Source organism: Canis lupus, chromosome 16, assembly GCF_048164855.1.
Source record: "Canis lupus baileyi chromosome 16, mCanLup2.hap1, whole genome shotgun sequence".
Classification (NCBI taxonomy): domain Eukaryota; kingdom Metazoa; phylum Chordata; class Mammalia; order Carnivora; family Canidae; genus Canis; species Canis lupus.
In genome coordinates this window covers 40666252-40684075 of record NC_132853.1, presented here as the reverse complement: position 1 = coordinate 40684075, position 17824 = coordinate 40666252, and the positions used below count along the sequence as shown (strand labels likewise).

The window sequence follows — 17824 nt, the reverse complement described above, 5'->3', positions numbered from 1 at the left end:
AAAAGGAAAAGTTCTTTTCATTCTACTTCTCTATGTCCTGTTCACAATCTGTATCTTGTGTGTCACCTGTGAAAACAATAACCAATTTTAAAATGTAAATTTTTTTTATTTTTTTTTTTACTTTTACTTCAGCCTGGCTCATTTCAAAGAGCATGCAACTCTTGATCTCAAGGTCATGAGTTTGAGTCCCACATGAGGTGTAGAGATTGCTTAAATAAATAAGAACCTTATAAAAGAGCTAGTAAGGCTCTCTACTGTCACTCTTCTTTTTTTTTAGAAGTCTTATCAATCCTCAACAGAAGTAACTTAAACTGCTATATTTTCTCTTAAATTCTAAAATAAATTGGTAATCTGTCAGTTCTAACATATATATATATGCTACTCATTGGGGTTATCCCAGACTGCCCCAGATACTGAGCTCTTTAGCTCCATTCTCGCTTGGTTCTCTGAATGGATTGTTGGGGCCTGGGTCCTCCACTGAGCAGTTTTTCATTTTTCCTAATGATAATGCATGCCAGACTAGAAATGACCTTTTGCCACGACCATCATCTATCCAGCTGGGGAAACCCAAGCTTGGTTTCCAAAACCAGGGTAAAGGTTTGCAGCTTTTCTGGGGGAAAGAGGGCTGGTGCCACTCCAGGGAACTCATAACTCCAGTGTTGTGCTGGAGAGCAAAATGGGGAAGCATAGGCAGCCTCTTTTTCTCTAGACTTTGGAGTCAAGGGTCCTCCTTCATTCTGGTCCTTGATATTCATCACAGTTGAAAATATGTCTGTAGTTAATCCTCAGGCTGGAATACTCAAAACCAGCATGGATGGGTGGCCATGTCTGCCTATCCCTGTCTCAGAGTTAAGGTAGAAAGAGCAAGAGAGGTATATAGGGTCTTGATTTGAGCACCAAGCCAAGGCTAACCTGTGGGTACTTCTGACAAGTCACTTGCCCTCTCTAGGGCCTCTTGTCCCTGTCTGTCAAGTGAGGAGGTGGGATTTGATGACCTCTCTCATTGCCAAGGGCCAATCTCTGGGATCACAGAGATAGATGCACTTAGATGCACTCCTAAGTCCTGCTCTGTGAAGTTAGTGTGACCTAGGCCTCTCTGGCAAGGGAAACAAGGAAAGGTAATTTTTTTAAAGATTTTATTCATTTATCTCTGAGACACACCCAGAGAGACACACACACACAGAGGCAGAGACACAGGCAGAGGGAGAAGCAGGCTTTGTGCAGGTTGCCCAATGTGGGACTCGATCCCGGGTCTCCAGGATCACGACCTGGGCTGAAGGCAGGCACTAAACCGCTGAGCCACCCAGGCTGCCCTGGAAAGGTAATTTTTAGAGAGAGGTGAGAAGTTGTTGTAACGGGTTTTACTTTCTATTTTATTGTCCAACTTAATCCTACTCTTAGTATAATTCTAAAAGGAATCTACAGGAGCTTTGCAGCCCCTCACTACCACTCTGATCCTAAATCTAATTTCTCCCTTCCCCAAACAACCCCTCAAGCAGTTTAAACAATATTTTATTATTTATTATTTTTTTATTTTTTTTAATTATAGAGCTTCTTTTTTTTTTTTTTTTAAGATTTTATTTATTTATTCATGAAAGAGAGGCAGAGACACAGGCAGAGGGAGAAGCAGGCTCCATGCAGGGAGCCCGACATGGGACTCAATCCCGGGACTCCAGGATCGCACCCTGGGCGGAAGGCAGGTGCTAAACTGCTGAGCCACCCAGGGATCCCAAAATATTTTATTTTTAAGGGGTGCCTGGGTAGCTCAGTTGGTTAAGCATCTGCCTTTGGCTCAGGTAATGATTCCTGGCTGGGTCTTGGGATCAGCCCCACATGGAGACTGGCATGGAGACCCAGCCCAGAACAGTCTCCCTGCTCTGTGAGAGTCTGCTCTCTCTTTCCCTCAGCCTCTCCACCCCTCTTATGATCTCTCTCCCTCTCCCTCTCTTTCTCAAATAAATAAATAAAAATCTTTTAAAAAGGATTTTACTTTTAAAGAATTTCTGCACCTAAGCTGGGGCTTGAACTCACAACCCCAAGATCAAGAATCACATATTCTACTGCCTCAGGCAGCTGGGTACCCCAGAACCCTTCAAGCTTTCTGGAACAGTGGTTATTAACTTGGCTGTGGGGAAGGTAGACGTCCCTTCGAAAAAGACTGTGTAAGCCATGGATTTTTTCCCCTCTCAAATACCGGCAAATGCAGTGTTTTGCATATGATTTTAGGATCTCATGTTCTACCTGACACCCCGCTCTAGAACTTTAAAGGCTTAGGCGGGTTTGTGGGTGAGCAAAAAAAAAAAAAAAAAGCGGGAGGGAAAAAGCCCTACTCTAGGACCTGTTTCCCTTTCCCGGCTCACATTCCTCCGCCCCAGTCCCGCTGCGCGGCCTCCACTGGCAGCCGAGGCCCTAGTCTCCTGCTCCAACTATTCCAACCATCCTGGAAAGGGTGGGGCGCTCGGCTCTTGGGTCCCCCTCAGTTGCCCCCCTTCCTCATCATCGGTCTCCCCTTCTGCCCCGGTCCCTCCCTTTCTGGGGTGGAGCCAGCCAATAGGCAATGAGATTCCGGGGTTTGGCCCGGGAGCCAGGGAGCTCACCGATTCCCCGCCCCACAGTTCTGGCCACCGTCCCGGTGCGCACGGACGTGGCTCGAGTTTCCTCGGCTCTCCGCTCTTTCTCGCTTCCCCCCCTCCGGTTCTTCCTCCTCTCCTGGGCTCCAGCTCCACCCGGCCGGCCCCGCACGGCTCCGGCTAGCCATGGAGGACACCCAGCTCCATATCATCGAGCAGCCACTTCCCGGGTACCCCGAAGTCGGGGACCCGGGGTCCTCCCCCATGGGGGAGCCAGCGGCGGAGGAGCCGTCAGGGGCCGGCTCTGAGGAGCTGATCAAGTCGGACCAGGTGAACGGCGTGCTGGTGCTGAGCCTTCTGGACAAAATCATCGGCGCCGTCGACCAGATCCAGCTGACTCAAGCCCAGCTGGAGGAACGGCAGGCGGAGATGGAAGGTGCCGTGCAGAGCATCCAGGGCGAGCTAAGCAAGCTGGGCAAGGCACACGCCACCACGAGCAACACCGTGAGCAAGTTGCTGGAGAAGGTGCGCAAGGTCAGCGTCAACGTGAAGACTGTGCGCGGCAGCCTGGAGCGCCAGGCCGGCCAGATCAAGAAGTTGGAGGTCAATGAGGCCGAGCTGCTGCGGCGCCGCAACTTTAAAGTCATGATCTACCAGGTGAGCTGGAGGGGCGGACCGCGCCCGGCCCGCGGTCTCCGGGGCTTGGGGTAGGGGGACCTGCCCGCTGTGCGGCGCTCCCGCCAGCCTGGCGAGGCGCGGGGGACCCACCCTCCTTCCGGCGCGCGCAGCTGGGGTGGGGTGGGGTGGAGTGGGGTGGGGTGGGGTGGGGCGGAGTGGGCGGCGGATTCCTGGAGCGCGCAGAGGGGCGCGCTGCGCACCCCACGCCTTCTCACTGAGCCCCCTCCACCTGATGACAAACTCGCAAGAGTTAGGAGGCAGGACTCGGGGACGCTCCCCCTCGCAGACCTTTCCCAACTCGGCTCTGTGAAGTTTTCTTACTTGCCAGGGGTTTGGGGGAAAACCAGGGTCCCTGGCGGCCGGTGGGCCCGCTGTAAGCGGACACTGGCGGCGCGGCCGAGGTTTGGGGCCTCCAGCGCTGCCCGCCCGATATAGCGGGTGATTCAGGGCTCAGGCACGCACCCGCGGGGGCTGCGCCAGGCGAGGGACGCGACCGCCAGCCCACGCCCCCGGACCCGCAAGGGCCTCGGCTGCCCCCGCGTCCCCTCGCTGCGATCTGCCCCTGGCCTATGGGCACTTTCAGGATCTTGGGGACGCCGGCAGCGCAGCGGTCCCGAACCCTTTCTGCAAGATGAAAGTAGGGGCGGGGGTGGTGAGGAGGGAGTGGGGAACGACATGAGGAGTGCAAGAGGGGCTGGTGGAGCAGAGTGGGCAACCCCGGCAAGTCCGGCGATCTAGGCGCCGAGAATCACCCTGCTGGCCTGCGGGACCGCAGAGCAGCAGGCGGACAGGCGGGAGGAGGCTGGCGCGCCCCAGGCTCCGCCCAGGTCGCTTGTTGCTTCCTTTGCACCTCTCCCCGTTCTGCCCGCTTGGGTAAAAATGCCATTTTTGTATCATAAACCCAAATAAACATGGAAATCGCAGTGTCGCTGGCCCTCTCCACCCCCCCCCCCCTTCTCCAATCCCATTAGAAGTGGTTCTGAGCTGAGGGCCTGGTGATCTTTAATCAGGTAGGTATATGTGCCCAGCTTCTGCTTCTCTGGGCTTCCCACAGGCCAGGCTGAGGTTCCGACCCAAAGGAGGTGAGATCACGGTAGTGAAGTAGTTAGTCTATGCTCCCTCTGCCCCTTCCTCTCCCTACAGAAGGGAGTGGAAAGAAAAGGAAGGCTAGATTTCCCACACCCTCTACATGAGAAAACCTATAGGGAGCTGTGGTTTTCCTGACTGCACCAGGGCCTGGTCAAACTGGGTTCTGGGTAACAATCTGCCATACGTTGAGGTCCTTGGCTGGGTCTCCATAGGAGGAGCTCAGAGAGATGCAGATTAGGACAAGTGTTTCGGAATAGTAGACAGAAAGGGATGGGTAAACTTGTACCCATCTGAGAAGATGGTGATGGGAGAGACAGAAGTGGTGTTCTCCCCCTCCCTCCAATGCCCAGGGACTCCACCCAAGTGGCTCAAGGAGCTCACCTACCCACCCACCCACATTACTCTGGTAGAAAATGTCTAGAGTTGTTTCCCCTTAATCTAACTGCTTGGAGAAGTGTGTGTGAGAGAGTTTTTTCGTTTGTTTTTTTTTTTTTTTTAAGATTTTATTTATTTATTCATGAGAGACACACAGAGAGGCAGAGACACAGGCAGAGAGGGAGAAGCAGGCTCCATGCAGGGAGCCTGACGTGGGACTCGATCCCAGGTCTCCTGGATCACACCCTGGGCTGAAGGTGCCGCTGAGCCGCTGAGCCACTGGGCTGCCCAAGAGAGATTTTAAAAAGAGATGATTAGCACTGGTGTGTGTGTGTGGGGGGGTGTCACTGAGGGCAGACCACCATGCAGGGGTCTGGGACAGCCAGCCAGCTATTTTCTCCACAGCCTGGTGTATTATAGGGTTGCCCTGAAGGGCTTGGATACATTGCCGTCCCCACTCTAAATATCCCAGACGAGGGCAGCCCAGGTGGCTCAGCAGTCTAGCGCTGCCTGCGGCCCAGGGCCTGATCCTGGAGACCTGGAATCGAGTCCCACGTCGGGCTCCCTGCATGGAGCCGGCTTCTCCCTCTACCTGTGTCTCTGCCTCTCTGTTTCTCGTGAATAAATAAATAAATAAAATCTTAAAAGAAAAACTAAGTATCCCAAACTGTAGACATGGGAAAGTTCTCTGCCTTGAGGCAAACCTATGTCAAAGGTGGAGATGCTGAGAGAAGGACGGGTATTGAGGAAGAAAAACTCATGTACAGAGGCCAGGGGCATCTGTTACTCCCTCTCAGCAACCAGTAGAGATCTGTATATCGTGTGTCTGTGGGAGTAGGGTAGGAGGTTGAATCACAGGGTGGCTTTGACAGCGTCTGCACTCAACCAGGGCCAGTGGGAGGCAGAAGGTTAGAAAGAATGGCTCAAACTGGGGACCCTGAGCCCCTGAACCACAGGGCAAATAACCAAGAAGTAATATGGTTCCAACCTGGAGAGGAGCTCAGAGGTAAGGAAAAGATTCCAGGAACAAGGATGGGGCTTAGGGAAGTACCGCTTCCCTGAGCTGCAGAACAGATGTCCAGGTAGGGGACAAGGGCGTGGGGGTAATCAGCTGCTAAAGGAAAAGCAAAGGCTGCTCCTCTCTGAGGTCTACAGGCCTGGGAAGAGAATGAGGTAAAAATAGCTCTGTGCCTTGGCAGACCTAATAGGGAAGATTGGGGGCGGCAGCATTTATGTCAGGCTGAGAAGTAGGATGCTTGGGTGGCCAGGCAGAGAGAGAGAGAGAGAGATTTGGAGAAAGGCCTCCTGGGAGAGTGTGAGTTCTCTAGAATGGGAACAGGGGAGAGGATACTGTATTCCCCACTGCAGATGTGGGAGGTGATGATGTGGCAGTGGGGGTGGAGTAAGGGGAGAACAAAAGGCCAGGAAGGCCCCAGCTGTGGGATCAGGTCATTGGTGGGGGAGGATAAAGGAGAGAATCCCTTCTGTGGCCTCACCTCATATTCAAGGAACTGCTAGACATAATGATTTCATAGGTTAAGGTTGCGTTTGGTCCCCTACCCTACCCCCCCATGAAATTCAGTACCTCCTACCCCAGGATATCAGAGCCCTCACCTTGAGCCCACTTCTGAGTAATTACTGTTGTCTGGCATTTCCGTATCTCCCTAACAAAAACTAGCAGTTTGGCATTCCATCCAGATTTAGAAATTATTAGTGTACTTTTAGAATGCAGAAAAAGGGGATAAAACGGAAATAAACATTTTTTGGAGCAGTTTTGAGGGGACCCATCAGACCTGTTCCAAGTGCCTGAGGATAGGACCAGGAAGCATTTAAGGGATTAAGAGCTTGGAGGCTTTAAAAGTGAGGGCAACAGGCTGGAATGAGGGCATGCTGGCTTTTCCTCCCCAAATCCTAACCTAACCCATATAGCTCTTTCCTGGATTTAAGGCAAATCAGGGCTCTTTTGTTAAGAAGAACTCCAAACTTTTGTCCCCAAATACCCCAATGTGGGGCTCTTATCTCTCTCACCCGCTAAGACTAGTGGCCATGGAAAGAGTGCTTCCTCCAAAAAGCTGAAGTTTTTCTGGTCACTGGATCCAAAGCAGGGAGGGTATTTTTAGGGGTAATCCTAAGACCAAAGGAAATAGTACTCCTCCGTCTGATTTTTTTTTAATTTTTATTTATTTATGATAGTCACAGAGAGAGAGAGGTGCAGAGACACAGGCAGAGGGAGAAGCAGGCTCCATGCACCAGGAGCCCGATGTGGGATTCGATCCCGGGTCTACCAGGATCACGCCCTGGGCCAAAGGCAGGCGCCAAACCGCTGTGCCACCCAGGGATCCCTGTCTGATTTTTTTAAAAAAATATTTTATTTATTTATTCATGAGAGACACAGAGGGAGAGAGAGGCAGAGACACAGGCAGAGGGAGAAGCAGGCTCCATGCAGGGAGCCCGACGTGGGACTTGATCCCAGGTCTCAAGGATCACACCCTAGGCTGAAGGCGGCGCTAAACCACTGAGCCACTTGGGCTGCCCCTGATTTTTTTTTTATATATATATATAAAGTCTGACTATTGTAAAAGTCAAAATAAAAAAGGGATGCAATGGCACAGAGTAAGCAACTGATAGAAGTGAGAGGACATTGTTGCTAGGTAACCAGCCTCAGTGATGAGTAGTCGTTTGTTCCATTTTATTGAAGCATACCTTTGTGAATATTTCATTATTCTGCCATTACAGATTTTTTGAGCTGGAAGATGCTTCATAGATAATCAACTTCAGCTTCTTCATTCTGTAGCTGGGGAAGTAAAGGTCCAGGGAGGGGAAGTTAACCTGTCTAGTCACTGAAGTTAGTGGGGGTCAAAGGTGGGGCCAGAATCCAGGTGGTACCCCTTCTTCTGCTATATTCTCTGCCCACTTCCTCCTTCCTCCTTCCATTCCTGGGCTCTGCAGCAGAAATCAGGGTGGATGGGCAGTCCGGGGGGCTCAGCAGTTTAGCGTCTGCCTTCGGCCCAGGGCGTGATCCTGGAGACCGGGGATGGAGTCCCATGTTGGGCTCCCTGCATGGAGCCTGCTTCTCCCTCTGCCTGTGTCTCTGCCTCTGTCTCTGATGAATAAATAAATAAAATCCTTAAAAAATATATTATAAATCAGAGTGGAGGTTATTCTAACAGAGGGTTAGTTCTGTCTCCTTCATCCTCCAAGGGAGACAGCTGCAGGGTCCCTGCACTCAGGCTGCTATGTGTATGCGTGTACATGTACAGCTGCAATCAACATTGCTAAGAGTGGCTAAGATTGGTGGCCATTAGCTACTCAGCCTCCTAGTGCTGAAGCAGAGCCAATGACCAATGACACTCGCCAATGACAGTGGGAGAGGAGCAGTATAGAAGGTAAGGCATGGAGCTCCCTGGCCAGTATGGGTACCCCCTGGCATGGACTCTGCATCTGGCTATGAGAGGACCAGTTGGCTTTCTCCTTGACATCCCTGCCACTTCCTCCTGCTGCTTGTACTCCACAGGGCAGGTTGGCACCTGCTATGTTGGCCTTTCCCCAACACTGTGTCACTGGAGTCTGGTAGTGCCCTTAACCGTCCCTCTCCCTGACTTCTCATGATGGACCAAAGCAAAAGTGGCAGCTCAGCCCCTTAAGAGGGAAAATGGGAACTACCACTAGGTCTTCCAGGATGCAGGCCCACCTGTCATAAAAAAAAGCTTGGTTTTTGTTCCTGATTTCTCTCTGCATCTTGGAGTCCTTTATCCCAGGCATGGGGAGGGGGAGGGGTGGCAAGGGAGGCAAGAGGTGGGGACATGGCCAAAGGGAAACAGCCAGGATGTCACTCTTCTATGCCTCTTCCTCTTCTTATCCAGGGCAGCACCCAGTGCCCACCCTGCCCCAGGGAACTAACAAGAAATGGGATCAGCAGCATAGGACTCTGAAGAAAGTGGAGTTGTTCGTCTACTTGCCTTCTTTTTCATTCATGAAAGCCTCCCCAGCTAGAGTCAATAACTGACCTCTTAGAGAGCTCCTTCTCCATCCCAGCAGCCTCTTACTCCTTCACTCCAGCCCTCAATAGCATTATCCCACAACCACACCTAGGTAGGGATAGAAAGCAGGAAGCTAAGGATGGGAGTGGGGAAGATTCTAGAGGAAGAGTGGGGCTCTGTTTAAATTGTTTATTAAGGGCAGCCCCGGTGGCACAGTGGTTTGGTGCCACCTGCAGCCCGGGGTGTGATCCTGGAATCCCGGGATCGAGTCCCACATCAGGTTCCCTGCATGGAGCCTGCTTCTCCCTCTGTCTCTCTCTCTGTGTGTCTATGAATAAATAAATAAAATCTTTAAAAAAAATAAATTTTTTATTAAACATGGGCTTGGGTTTGTCCCACTTTCAACCCCAGGGCCTTCTTGATGAAGCATTTAAAATATGGTTCCTTTCTAGTCTAATACCTGCCATATTCCCTTCCCCCTACTTACCAACTTCAATTCTGCATGCCCACTAAAATCCTCTTTCTCTCAACTCCATCCGCCCCCATCTCAAGCCCCATTTAAACCCCTTTTCCTCATCTTAGCCCAAGAAGAAGCTGAAAGCACCCTCTGACCTGGCCACACCCAAGATCGTGCCATTTGACCTTCTGCCTGAGACTGAGCCCTTTGACCTGAAGCCTGAGACAGTGCCTGAGCTCCCACTCTTTGACCAGCCGCCTAGGACACTGCCCTATTACCCAGAGCCTGTGCCTCTGCCCACCCCAGAGGAGCCGATGGCTGGTGGGGGCACTTAGGGTCTCCTGGTGACATGCGGTTGGGGATATGGGGTGTTACTCCAGTCCACCATCAGCTCACTCCTTAGTGGTGGTCAGTGTCGGGATGGCAGGCCTCTACAAAGCCTCCGGTGGGTGGTGGGTATTGTGAAAACACTCTCGCATTATGCAGAGTTCAGGGGAATGTGGTGTGTGCAATGGGGTGGGAGGTAAAGGGATGGGGCCCTCCCTTACCTCTCAGTTTCTGTCTTAATAGTAGACACAGCAAACACCATACTGGAGCTTCACCCAGTGCTGCCCTGCATGAAATTGCATGAAACTGTGCCATGGCATCTGATTCTCCTTCCTGTTCCCCTTCTGACTCCTCAGGGACAGGCCAGTTTGGCTCAAAGCTTCTTTGGAGAGGGCCCTCATAAGGCCCAGGCCTGCCTGGGGTCTGTTCTGTGTCCTGTCCACCCCCTCTCTGTGGCTGAGGAAAACATTTACACTTATTTTTTCCTTTTTTTTTTTTTTTTAGAAAATGTTTTGCAAAGGGATCCCTTATGTTTGCCAGATCCTGCCTTGGGCGGGGCACCCAAAAGCTGCCAACTCAGAGAGGCCAGAAGGGGGGACATTTTAGCTGGGTCTGGCTTGGATCCTCTGGCTTCCCTATAGCACAAAAGGGTTTCCTCAACTTTTTTTTTTTCTTTTTTTCCAAAATCATCCGTCTAAGGAGTTTTAGACATTTTTTTCCCTAACTGTCCGCTCCTCCATGAAAATTTAATTCTATAGATAACTATGTATCTGTGTATGTACTGGAACTCTTTGAACACTACAAGCTATTGCAATATCTAAAATTTCCTCTCCTCAAAAATCATATTCCACCCTCTTGGGGGCAACATTACCCCTATGGAGAATCCTGCTCCAGCAGAAAGGACCCTCTGCCTTTGGTGTCTCTCACCCCTTGTCTTGGGAATCTAAAGTAACAATCCTGAGTTTTTACAACTTTCCCTCTTTTCTACCTCTCCCTAAGTCTTGCACCCTCTTCTCACTTACTTTCTGAGCAGATCCGGGGTCTCTGAACGCCCTCTCCAAAGACTTCTCTGGTTATTTCCAGGCAGTAGTTGGGGACAGAGCTCTAAGGCAAGAGAGGCTCCCGGGGCACCCGGCTGGCTCAGTCTGTAGAGGATGTGACTCTTGATCTTGGGGTCATGAGTTTGAGCCCCACATTGGGTATAGAACTTTCTTTAAAAAGAAAAAAAAGATTAGGGCACCGGGGTGGCTCATTCGGTTAAGCATCTACCTTCAGCTCAAGTCATGATTCCAGGATCCTGGGATGGAGCCCCAGGCTCCCTGCTTGGCAGGGAGTCTGCCTCTCCCTCTGCCTCTCCCCTAACTCATGCTCTCTCTCTTTTTTTTTAATCTTAAAAAAAAAACAAAAAGATTAAAAAAAAAAAAAAAAAGGAAAGGAAAGAAAGGCTACTTATAGTTATATGACATTGTCCCTTCTCCCTGACAAACGTGAAGTGCCTGGCCAAGGACTAGGCACATAGTAGGTGCTCCATTACATTATAATCATATTAAAATCTTCCTAAGCCAGAGGATCGTCAGTGTATATGCAGGGTTGGGCAGTGGAGTGGAAGGGGCGGGAAGCCTCCCTGGGGCTCCTGAGACTCATCTTGGACTGGTGCCTTCCTGGGTCGGAGAGCTGTGTGTGCTTGGTGGGGGGCAGGGGAAACTGTGCATGCTTTTGCTCAGACCTGGTCATTAAAGGTAACTCTGGAAACCAAGCCTGTTGGGAGTGGTGGTTTTGTTTAATAAAAACGTGAAAACAGAACAAGCAGAGCCCTCCCTCCTTGCCACTCCCGGAAGCCCCTCCTTTGGTGCAGGAGCTCTGCCAGGGCAGTAGGGGTGGGACAAGGGTGCCTGGCCATTGCACCCAGGGTGGAGGGAGGCGCTTTGGAATTGTGTTGGTGGTTGTTGTAGCAACAGGCAGATGGGGTCAAGACAGCACTCCGAGCCTGTGAGTCATAGGGGAAACCTGGCTTGGAAACGGGGAGAAAAGAAAAAATCCATTAATGGAGGGGAAAAGCTAGTCATAGTGGTATACCCTCTGCAGAGCCAGTCCACGGGACACTATCCAGGGACTTAGGTCAAGTTATTTCTTCCCCCATCCCCTGACCTTCCACCAAGGCAGCTCCTCTGGTGTTAAGCCATCACTCTGGGGGAAACCTACAATGAATGGGGTTATTATATTTCCATATACCTTTCTGGAGTGGGAGAGACCCCTTCAAATCCAGGAATAAACCTCCCTTCAGGGGCCCCTGGGTGGCTCAGTGGTTGAGAGTCTGCCTTTGGCTCAGGGCGTGATCCTGGGGCCCTGGGATCAAGTCCCACATGGGGCTCCCTGCAGGGAGCCTGCTTCTCCCTCGGCCTATGTCTCTGCCTGCCCCCCCCCCCATGAATAAATAAATAAAATCTTAAAAAAAAATAATAAACCTCCCTTCACTGGGATTGCTCCCTGATGTTGTATTTGAGAACTTTCATCAGGAACTAGGAAGATGGGATTGGCTATAAGAGGTCTGCAACTCCGTCCCTAGCCCTGTTCGCTTTCAAGCTCAGCTGGCAAACACCTTTATTTTTATTTTTATTTTTATTTTTATTTTTTGGCAAACACCTTTAATCTAGGAAGCCAGGGGCCAGGAAAACCAATCAGCTCAGCCTTTAGGGGGTGGGGTAGGGCAAGGATGGGGGTGGGATGTGGTATCAGGGATGCTGGGGGTGGGGCAGGGAGACAATGTCAATTTGTTTTCCAGCAGCTGGGACTGTTTCCTGACTATTCCCTGCCCATCACCCTAATCCTTTCCCTAGCTCATCCACATTGTCTGAGTTTAGCGAAAGGAGGGGTTTTCCACTACCCTTTGGTGGAGCATGTGTGGGGTTTTAATCAGAGAAGTTGCTGCGACGTCTGGGTGGCTGAGCATCTGTCTTCAGCTCAGGGCATGATCCCAGAATCCTGGGATCAAGTACCGCATCAGGGTCCTTGTGTGGAGCCTGCTTCTCCCTCTGCTTGTGTCTCTGTCTCTCTCTCTTTCTGTCTCTCATGAATAGATAAATAAAAATTTTAAAATATCAGGCACAAAAAATAAAAAATAAAAAAATAAAAAAAAATCAGGCTGTGAAGGAGAGATTAGAACTGGAATTTTTTTGATACTGGAGGTGCAGGCAAATTATGGGTGAAGAGGGATGAAGAGGTAGTAGAGAGTTAGATCATGGAGAGTAATAAAATGGTGTGTAGGAGAGAGGACTAGAGTAGCAGGCAGAGAGAAGTGACTGTTAAAAGGAAACGCAAAGAGTACAACTGGAAATCAGAAGGAGGGGATCCCTGGGTGGCTCAGCAGTTTGGCGCCTGCCTTTGGCCCAGGGCGTGATCCTGGAGTCCTGGGATCGAGTCCCATGTCGGGCTCCCGGTGCATGGAGCCTGATTCTCCCTCTGCCTGTGCCCCTGCCTCTCTCTCTCTCTCTCTCTCTCTGTGTGTGTGTGTGTGACTATCATAAATAAATGAAAAAAAAAATTTAAAAAAAATCTTAAAAAAAAAAAAAAGGGAAATCAGAAGGAATGTTAAAAGAGGTTAGATGACTGGGTGGCTCAGCGGTTTAGCATCTGCCCAGGGTGTGATCCTGGAGACCCAGGATGGAGTCCCCTATCAGGCTCCCTGCAGGAGCCTGCTTCTCCCTCTCCCTGTGTCTCTGCCTCTCTGTATCTCTCATGAATAAATAAGGAGAGGTTGGAACTCTCTTACACCTAGAACAAGGAAAATACCCCTTCAGTGCCTCTATGCTTGATAAGAGGCAGAGGGATGGACAGAATGATAGTACTAAGCCAGCTATGGCAGGTGGAGACTACAAGTCCCAGCATGCCCTGAGCCCAGATCACCTTGCCTGCTGGGAGGTGTAGTTGAGTAATGAGAGCTTGAGGTAGCTTGATCCCCAGCAGTGCTGGTGCCCAATTTGGGAGAAGGGGTGGAACCAGCATTCTGTCTTTGTCCTTGCTAATGCTATTGAGAGGGAGGGAAGGAAGTTGGGAGAGGGTGTTCCTAGTTTTCAGTGTAAACCAGGAAACTGGGGGGATGTAGATGGGAGGGAAGAGGAAAGAGGTTGGGGGCTGGGGGGGAATTTCTGTAGCAGGTGGTGCTGAGATACCAAGTGGTGTGTGTGTGTGTGTGTGTGTGTGTGTGTTTGTGTGTTTATGAGGGATCGATTCATGTTGCCTCATTTTTCTCAGATGGGATTTTATTTTTATTTATTTTTTTTACAATTCTGGGAAACAATCTTCAGAAAACCCTTCAAAAAACTACAGTCTCTCATTCCTTCATGTGAAGTCCCTAAAGACAGTCTGGGCCAAAGAGATCTGGGTTTATGTTTATGTTCTTGGATGTGCCCCCTTTCCCTTTCTGTGCTCAGCCTCCCCTACCTTCTTGGGGTGGGGGGGTAATCCTGAGATTCTGAAATGTTGGCTCAGACTCAGGATCTTGGAAAATCTTCCCAGAATGGAAAACAAGGCTGGTGCTAGGTATTCCCAGGGGCAGAGGGAAATAAATGGCTCTAGATCTCAGGGAATCTGGGACCATGACCCCATTCCTGGCTCTTGAGCTCCCGTCCAGGGGGTAAAACAACAACAAGAACAACAACAACAAAACAAAACAAAACAAAAAAAACAAACCAACAATGGAAAAATTAATCCATCCCTTCCATTCCAAGCCTAGGAAGTCAGAACCAGAATAAATGTCCATGTTGGAGAGAAAACATGCTCTTAGCTGCCAGCCAGCTTCTTCCTCTTTCCTCTCTCAATTTCTACATGTGTTGGGGGGTGGGGAATGACCTCTACTGCAGCAAATCAGTATAAGGAGGTCAAGGGTGGGGAGCATGGACCCCAGCACAGCTCCCCTTCCCTACGACTCGTTCTGAAATGACCTGAAGTCTGGGAAACTCACTCCCCTAATCTTGCCTTCACGCTACCCTACCAGGGGTTCCCCTGACACTGGCTGTGAGCTCACTCCCCTACTCCCACCCCTCAACCGCTCCCCAAATCCCTTTCCATTTTGGCCTGGCTATTGCAATATGCGGCTTAGTGCACCAGAGGGCGCTCTGCCCATTTCCAAAGTTAAGTTGTGTTCCCTGGGACGCGAGGGGCAAGGAGTCGTTTAAAATGAGATGCAGGGATGTAGCAGGCGTGGAACAGGTTTGGAGGCTTCAGAGATATTTAGCCCAAGCGCGGTGCCACTACAGGCCAATCTCCGACCTGAAGCTCGGTTCCCCGCCTCGCCCTGTCTGTATAGTTACCATTCATTCAACACATATTTACTGGGCGCCCAGGCAGTGTCCAGCTCAGTGCCAAGGCTCTGGGGATACACCGGCGAAGGAGCTGGGCCGATGTCACAGCTGCCACGCACTCCTCAGAATCACCACCATCCTGCCCCAGGTTGGCTCAGTGTCCCCCAGGTCCCCGCCCAGCCCTCCGCCCTGCCCCTCACCTCTTGGCTCTGCTCTCCCCTTAGGACGAAGTGAAACTGCCGGCCAAAGTGAGCGTCGGCAAGTCGCTGAAAGAGGCAGAGGCGCTGCCCGAGAAGGAGGGCGATGAGCTGGGAGAGGGCGAGCGGCCGGAGGAGGATGCAGCGGCGCTCGAGCTGTCGTCCGACGAGGCGGTGGAGGTGGAGGAGGTCATCGAGGAGTCGCGCGCCGAGCGCATCAAGCGCAGCGGCCTGCGGCGCGTGGACGACTTCAAGAAGGCCTTCTCCAAGGAGAAGATGGAGAAGACCAAGGTGCGCACCCGCGAAAACCTGGAGAAGACCCGCCTCAAGACCAAGGAGAACCTGGAGAAGACGCGCCACACGCTCGAGAAGCGCATGAACAAGCTGGGCACGCGCCTCGTCCCAGCCGAGCGGCGCGAGAAGCTCAAGACCTCGCGAGACAAGCTGCGCAAGTCCTTCACGCCCGACCACGTGGTGTACGCGCGCTCCAAGACGGCGGTCTACAAGGTGCCGCCCTTCACCTTCCACGTCAAGAAGATCCGCGAGGGCCAGGTGGAGGTGCTGAAGGCCACCGAGATGGTGGAGGTGGGCGCCGACGACGACGAGGGCGACGCGGAGCGCGGCGAGGCGGCCGACCTGCTGCGCGGGAGCAGCCCCGACGTGCACACGCTGCTGGAGATCACCGAGGAGTCGGATGCGGTGCTGGTGGACAAGAGCGACAGCGACTGAGCGGACGCGGGGCGCCACCCTGCCCCGCCCCTCCCCGCCCGCCCAGCCCCCCCATGCCTTTCCCTCTGGAACTTTCTCTTTCGCATTCTCTCTTGGCCCCACACGGGCTGAGATATTTCTAAATTGACAACACCGCCCCTCAAGGAGCACCCCTCCAAGTCTTACAGCTGTTAAGACGGGAGGGGGAGGCAGCCTTCTCCATGGATAACCCCAGTTTGGGCGCAGTCTGGGTGGAACGGAGAGGAGAGTGGTCCGTGTCCTGGTCGTCCAGGTCAGGGACATTAAGGGAAATTGCTGTCATTTCCATAGTCGCCCAACTCCCCTTGGGGTAGGCTGCCTTTCCCCCAACCTCCGCCTCACACTCATACCCAGCTGCTGTCATTCCTGCTCACTGAGCTCTTCTGATTCCTGGAGGCCTCAAAGCCAAAATTACCATTAAAGGAAAGAGTGAATCCTGAAGAGGACCCTTGCCCACTTGGGAGGCTCCATACTGGGAGGACTTGAAAGCAGCTTTTGGGAGAACCTGGGGCAGTTGGAGGAAGAGGGTAGGGTGAGTCCTGACCCTGGAATGAGAGTCTAGCACAGGTTGTCTCTGTAAAAGGTCCCAACAAGGAAGGCTGTAGCCAAGCAGAGCCCTAGGGAAGGAGGGGGTGGTGTAGGGAGCACTTAAATTTGTTTATGCATTTGCAGCAGCAGCACATGGTTATGGCTTTGGGAAGGAGAATGGGAAATAGTAGAAAGTGGAAATGAGTGAAGAGAGGAGAAGTCTCCTCATTAGCAGCGTGAGAAACATAAGACAAGAACCCCCTCTTAGTGGGGTTCTCCGAGGACAGCAGGACAATTTTCAGAATAAGAAGGGTGGACACTGAGAAAGCAATGATCCAAAGGGAAGAAAGAGGAAAGTCTCATCCCTCTTCCTTCACTGAGATCTGAATGGTGCCCCTTGTGGCCGCCCATTTCTCAAGTCTAGAAAATGAGGGTTCCAGAAGGGGGCAGCATCAGACTGCGGAGATCTGGGAGTTTAGGAGGGAGGCCAACTGGAAAGAGAGCAAAGGTGCTAATGGCCAGGCCACCAAGCTGAGAGTTGGAGTGGAGATGGCCCAGAGTGTGTGGGCCAACCCAGCCTTGGCTCACTCCTGGCAGTTTCTTAAGATCCTTCCCTAGCGCTAGTATCATAAAGCTGCAAAACTTGCCAAGACCTCCTTGCCTTTGTGGGTTCCTCTCCTGAATCGGGGATGACAGGGATGCTACTTCCAGTCCAGGAGTCCACTGACAGGTTCTCTGCTGGACACTTCAGTGCCCCCTGCTCCTCCCCAGTAAAGGCGGCTTGTCAGAAGCAAAGACAACTTCCTTTCCCTTAAAGCACAGTCCAAAGAGGAGGACTGAAGGCTTCCTTCTCCTCCCTCACCTCCTCTGCTTTATCTTCCCTTCTCTGCTTTTTAGAGTTGCAGCTAATTGTTTTAAGGGGTGGAGGGAGGGAGCCTGGGGACACAAACCTTTTTTTTTTTTTTTTTTTTTTTTTTTATAATACAAAGCTTTGCTTCTCCGTCCTCCTTTTCTTGGTTCCCTTCTCTCTTCTGAATGGTTGGAGATGCTTCAGCTGAGGGAGGATGGGGATTGTGGGACAAGGTCCCTTGGTGCTGATGGGCTGAAGGGGCCTGAGTTGTGGGCAGGTACAGTTTCCTGTGGGCTCTGGGGAGCCTGTCATGTTGCTGTGTCCTGGTGAGCAGCCCGACCAATAAACCTGCTTTTCTAAAAGGATCTGTGCTGGATTATATTCTAAGGCAATTACAGAGGCTGGGTTATGGAGGACAGGAGACAACCAGGGAGGGGAAAAAGGGAGAGGACTGTTGGTTTAAACCTGCCTCATGTGCCTGGTGTGCGGAGTGTGTGTGTGGGGTATTATCATCCCCATCTCAGAGGTGAAGAAACACAGAATGACTTGTCTGAAGTAAAGTATCGGTAAGTGGTAGAGCTGAGATTCTAAGCCAGGCAGCCTGGCTCCACAGTCTGTTAAGAATCTGTAACCCAGTACTGTCTAGATCCACTTCCCTGCTGTCAGGACATTAGCCCTCCAGACACACTGTTAACTACTCAGTTTGAGCTTCCTCCAGATCCACAC

At 51.5% G+C, this 17824-nt stretch overlaps 1 protein-coding gene and 1 long non-coding RNA gene across 2 annotated transcripts; one reads left to right on the top strand and one right to left on the bottom strand.

Annotated features, from left to right (window-relative positions):
* Positions 1–1119: 1119 nt before the first annotated feature.
* On the bottom strand, positions 1120–2728 carry LOC140606768 (uncharacterized). Its single transcript, XR_012009028.1, has 2 exons — positions 2598–2728; positions 1120–1313 (listed from the first exon to the last, which is right to left on the bottom strand). It is a non-coding gene; the product is annotated as an uncharacterized lncRNA (long non-coding RNA).
* CAVIN1 (caveolae associated protein 1) lies at positions 2593–17463 on the top strand. Its single transcript, XM_072780618.1, has 2 exons — positions 2593–3227; positions 15001–17463. The coding sequence occupies exons 1-2, from the start codon at positions 2757–2759 to the stop codon at positions 15700–15702; spliced, it is 1173 nt and encodes a 390-aa protein (XP_072636719.1). The 5' UTR covers positions 2593–2756; the 3' UTR covers positions 15703–17463.
* The last annotated feature ends 361 nt before the right edge of the window (positions 17464–17824 follow it).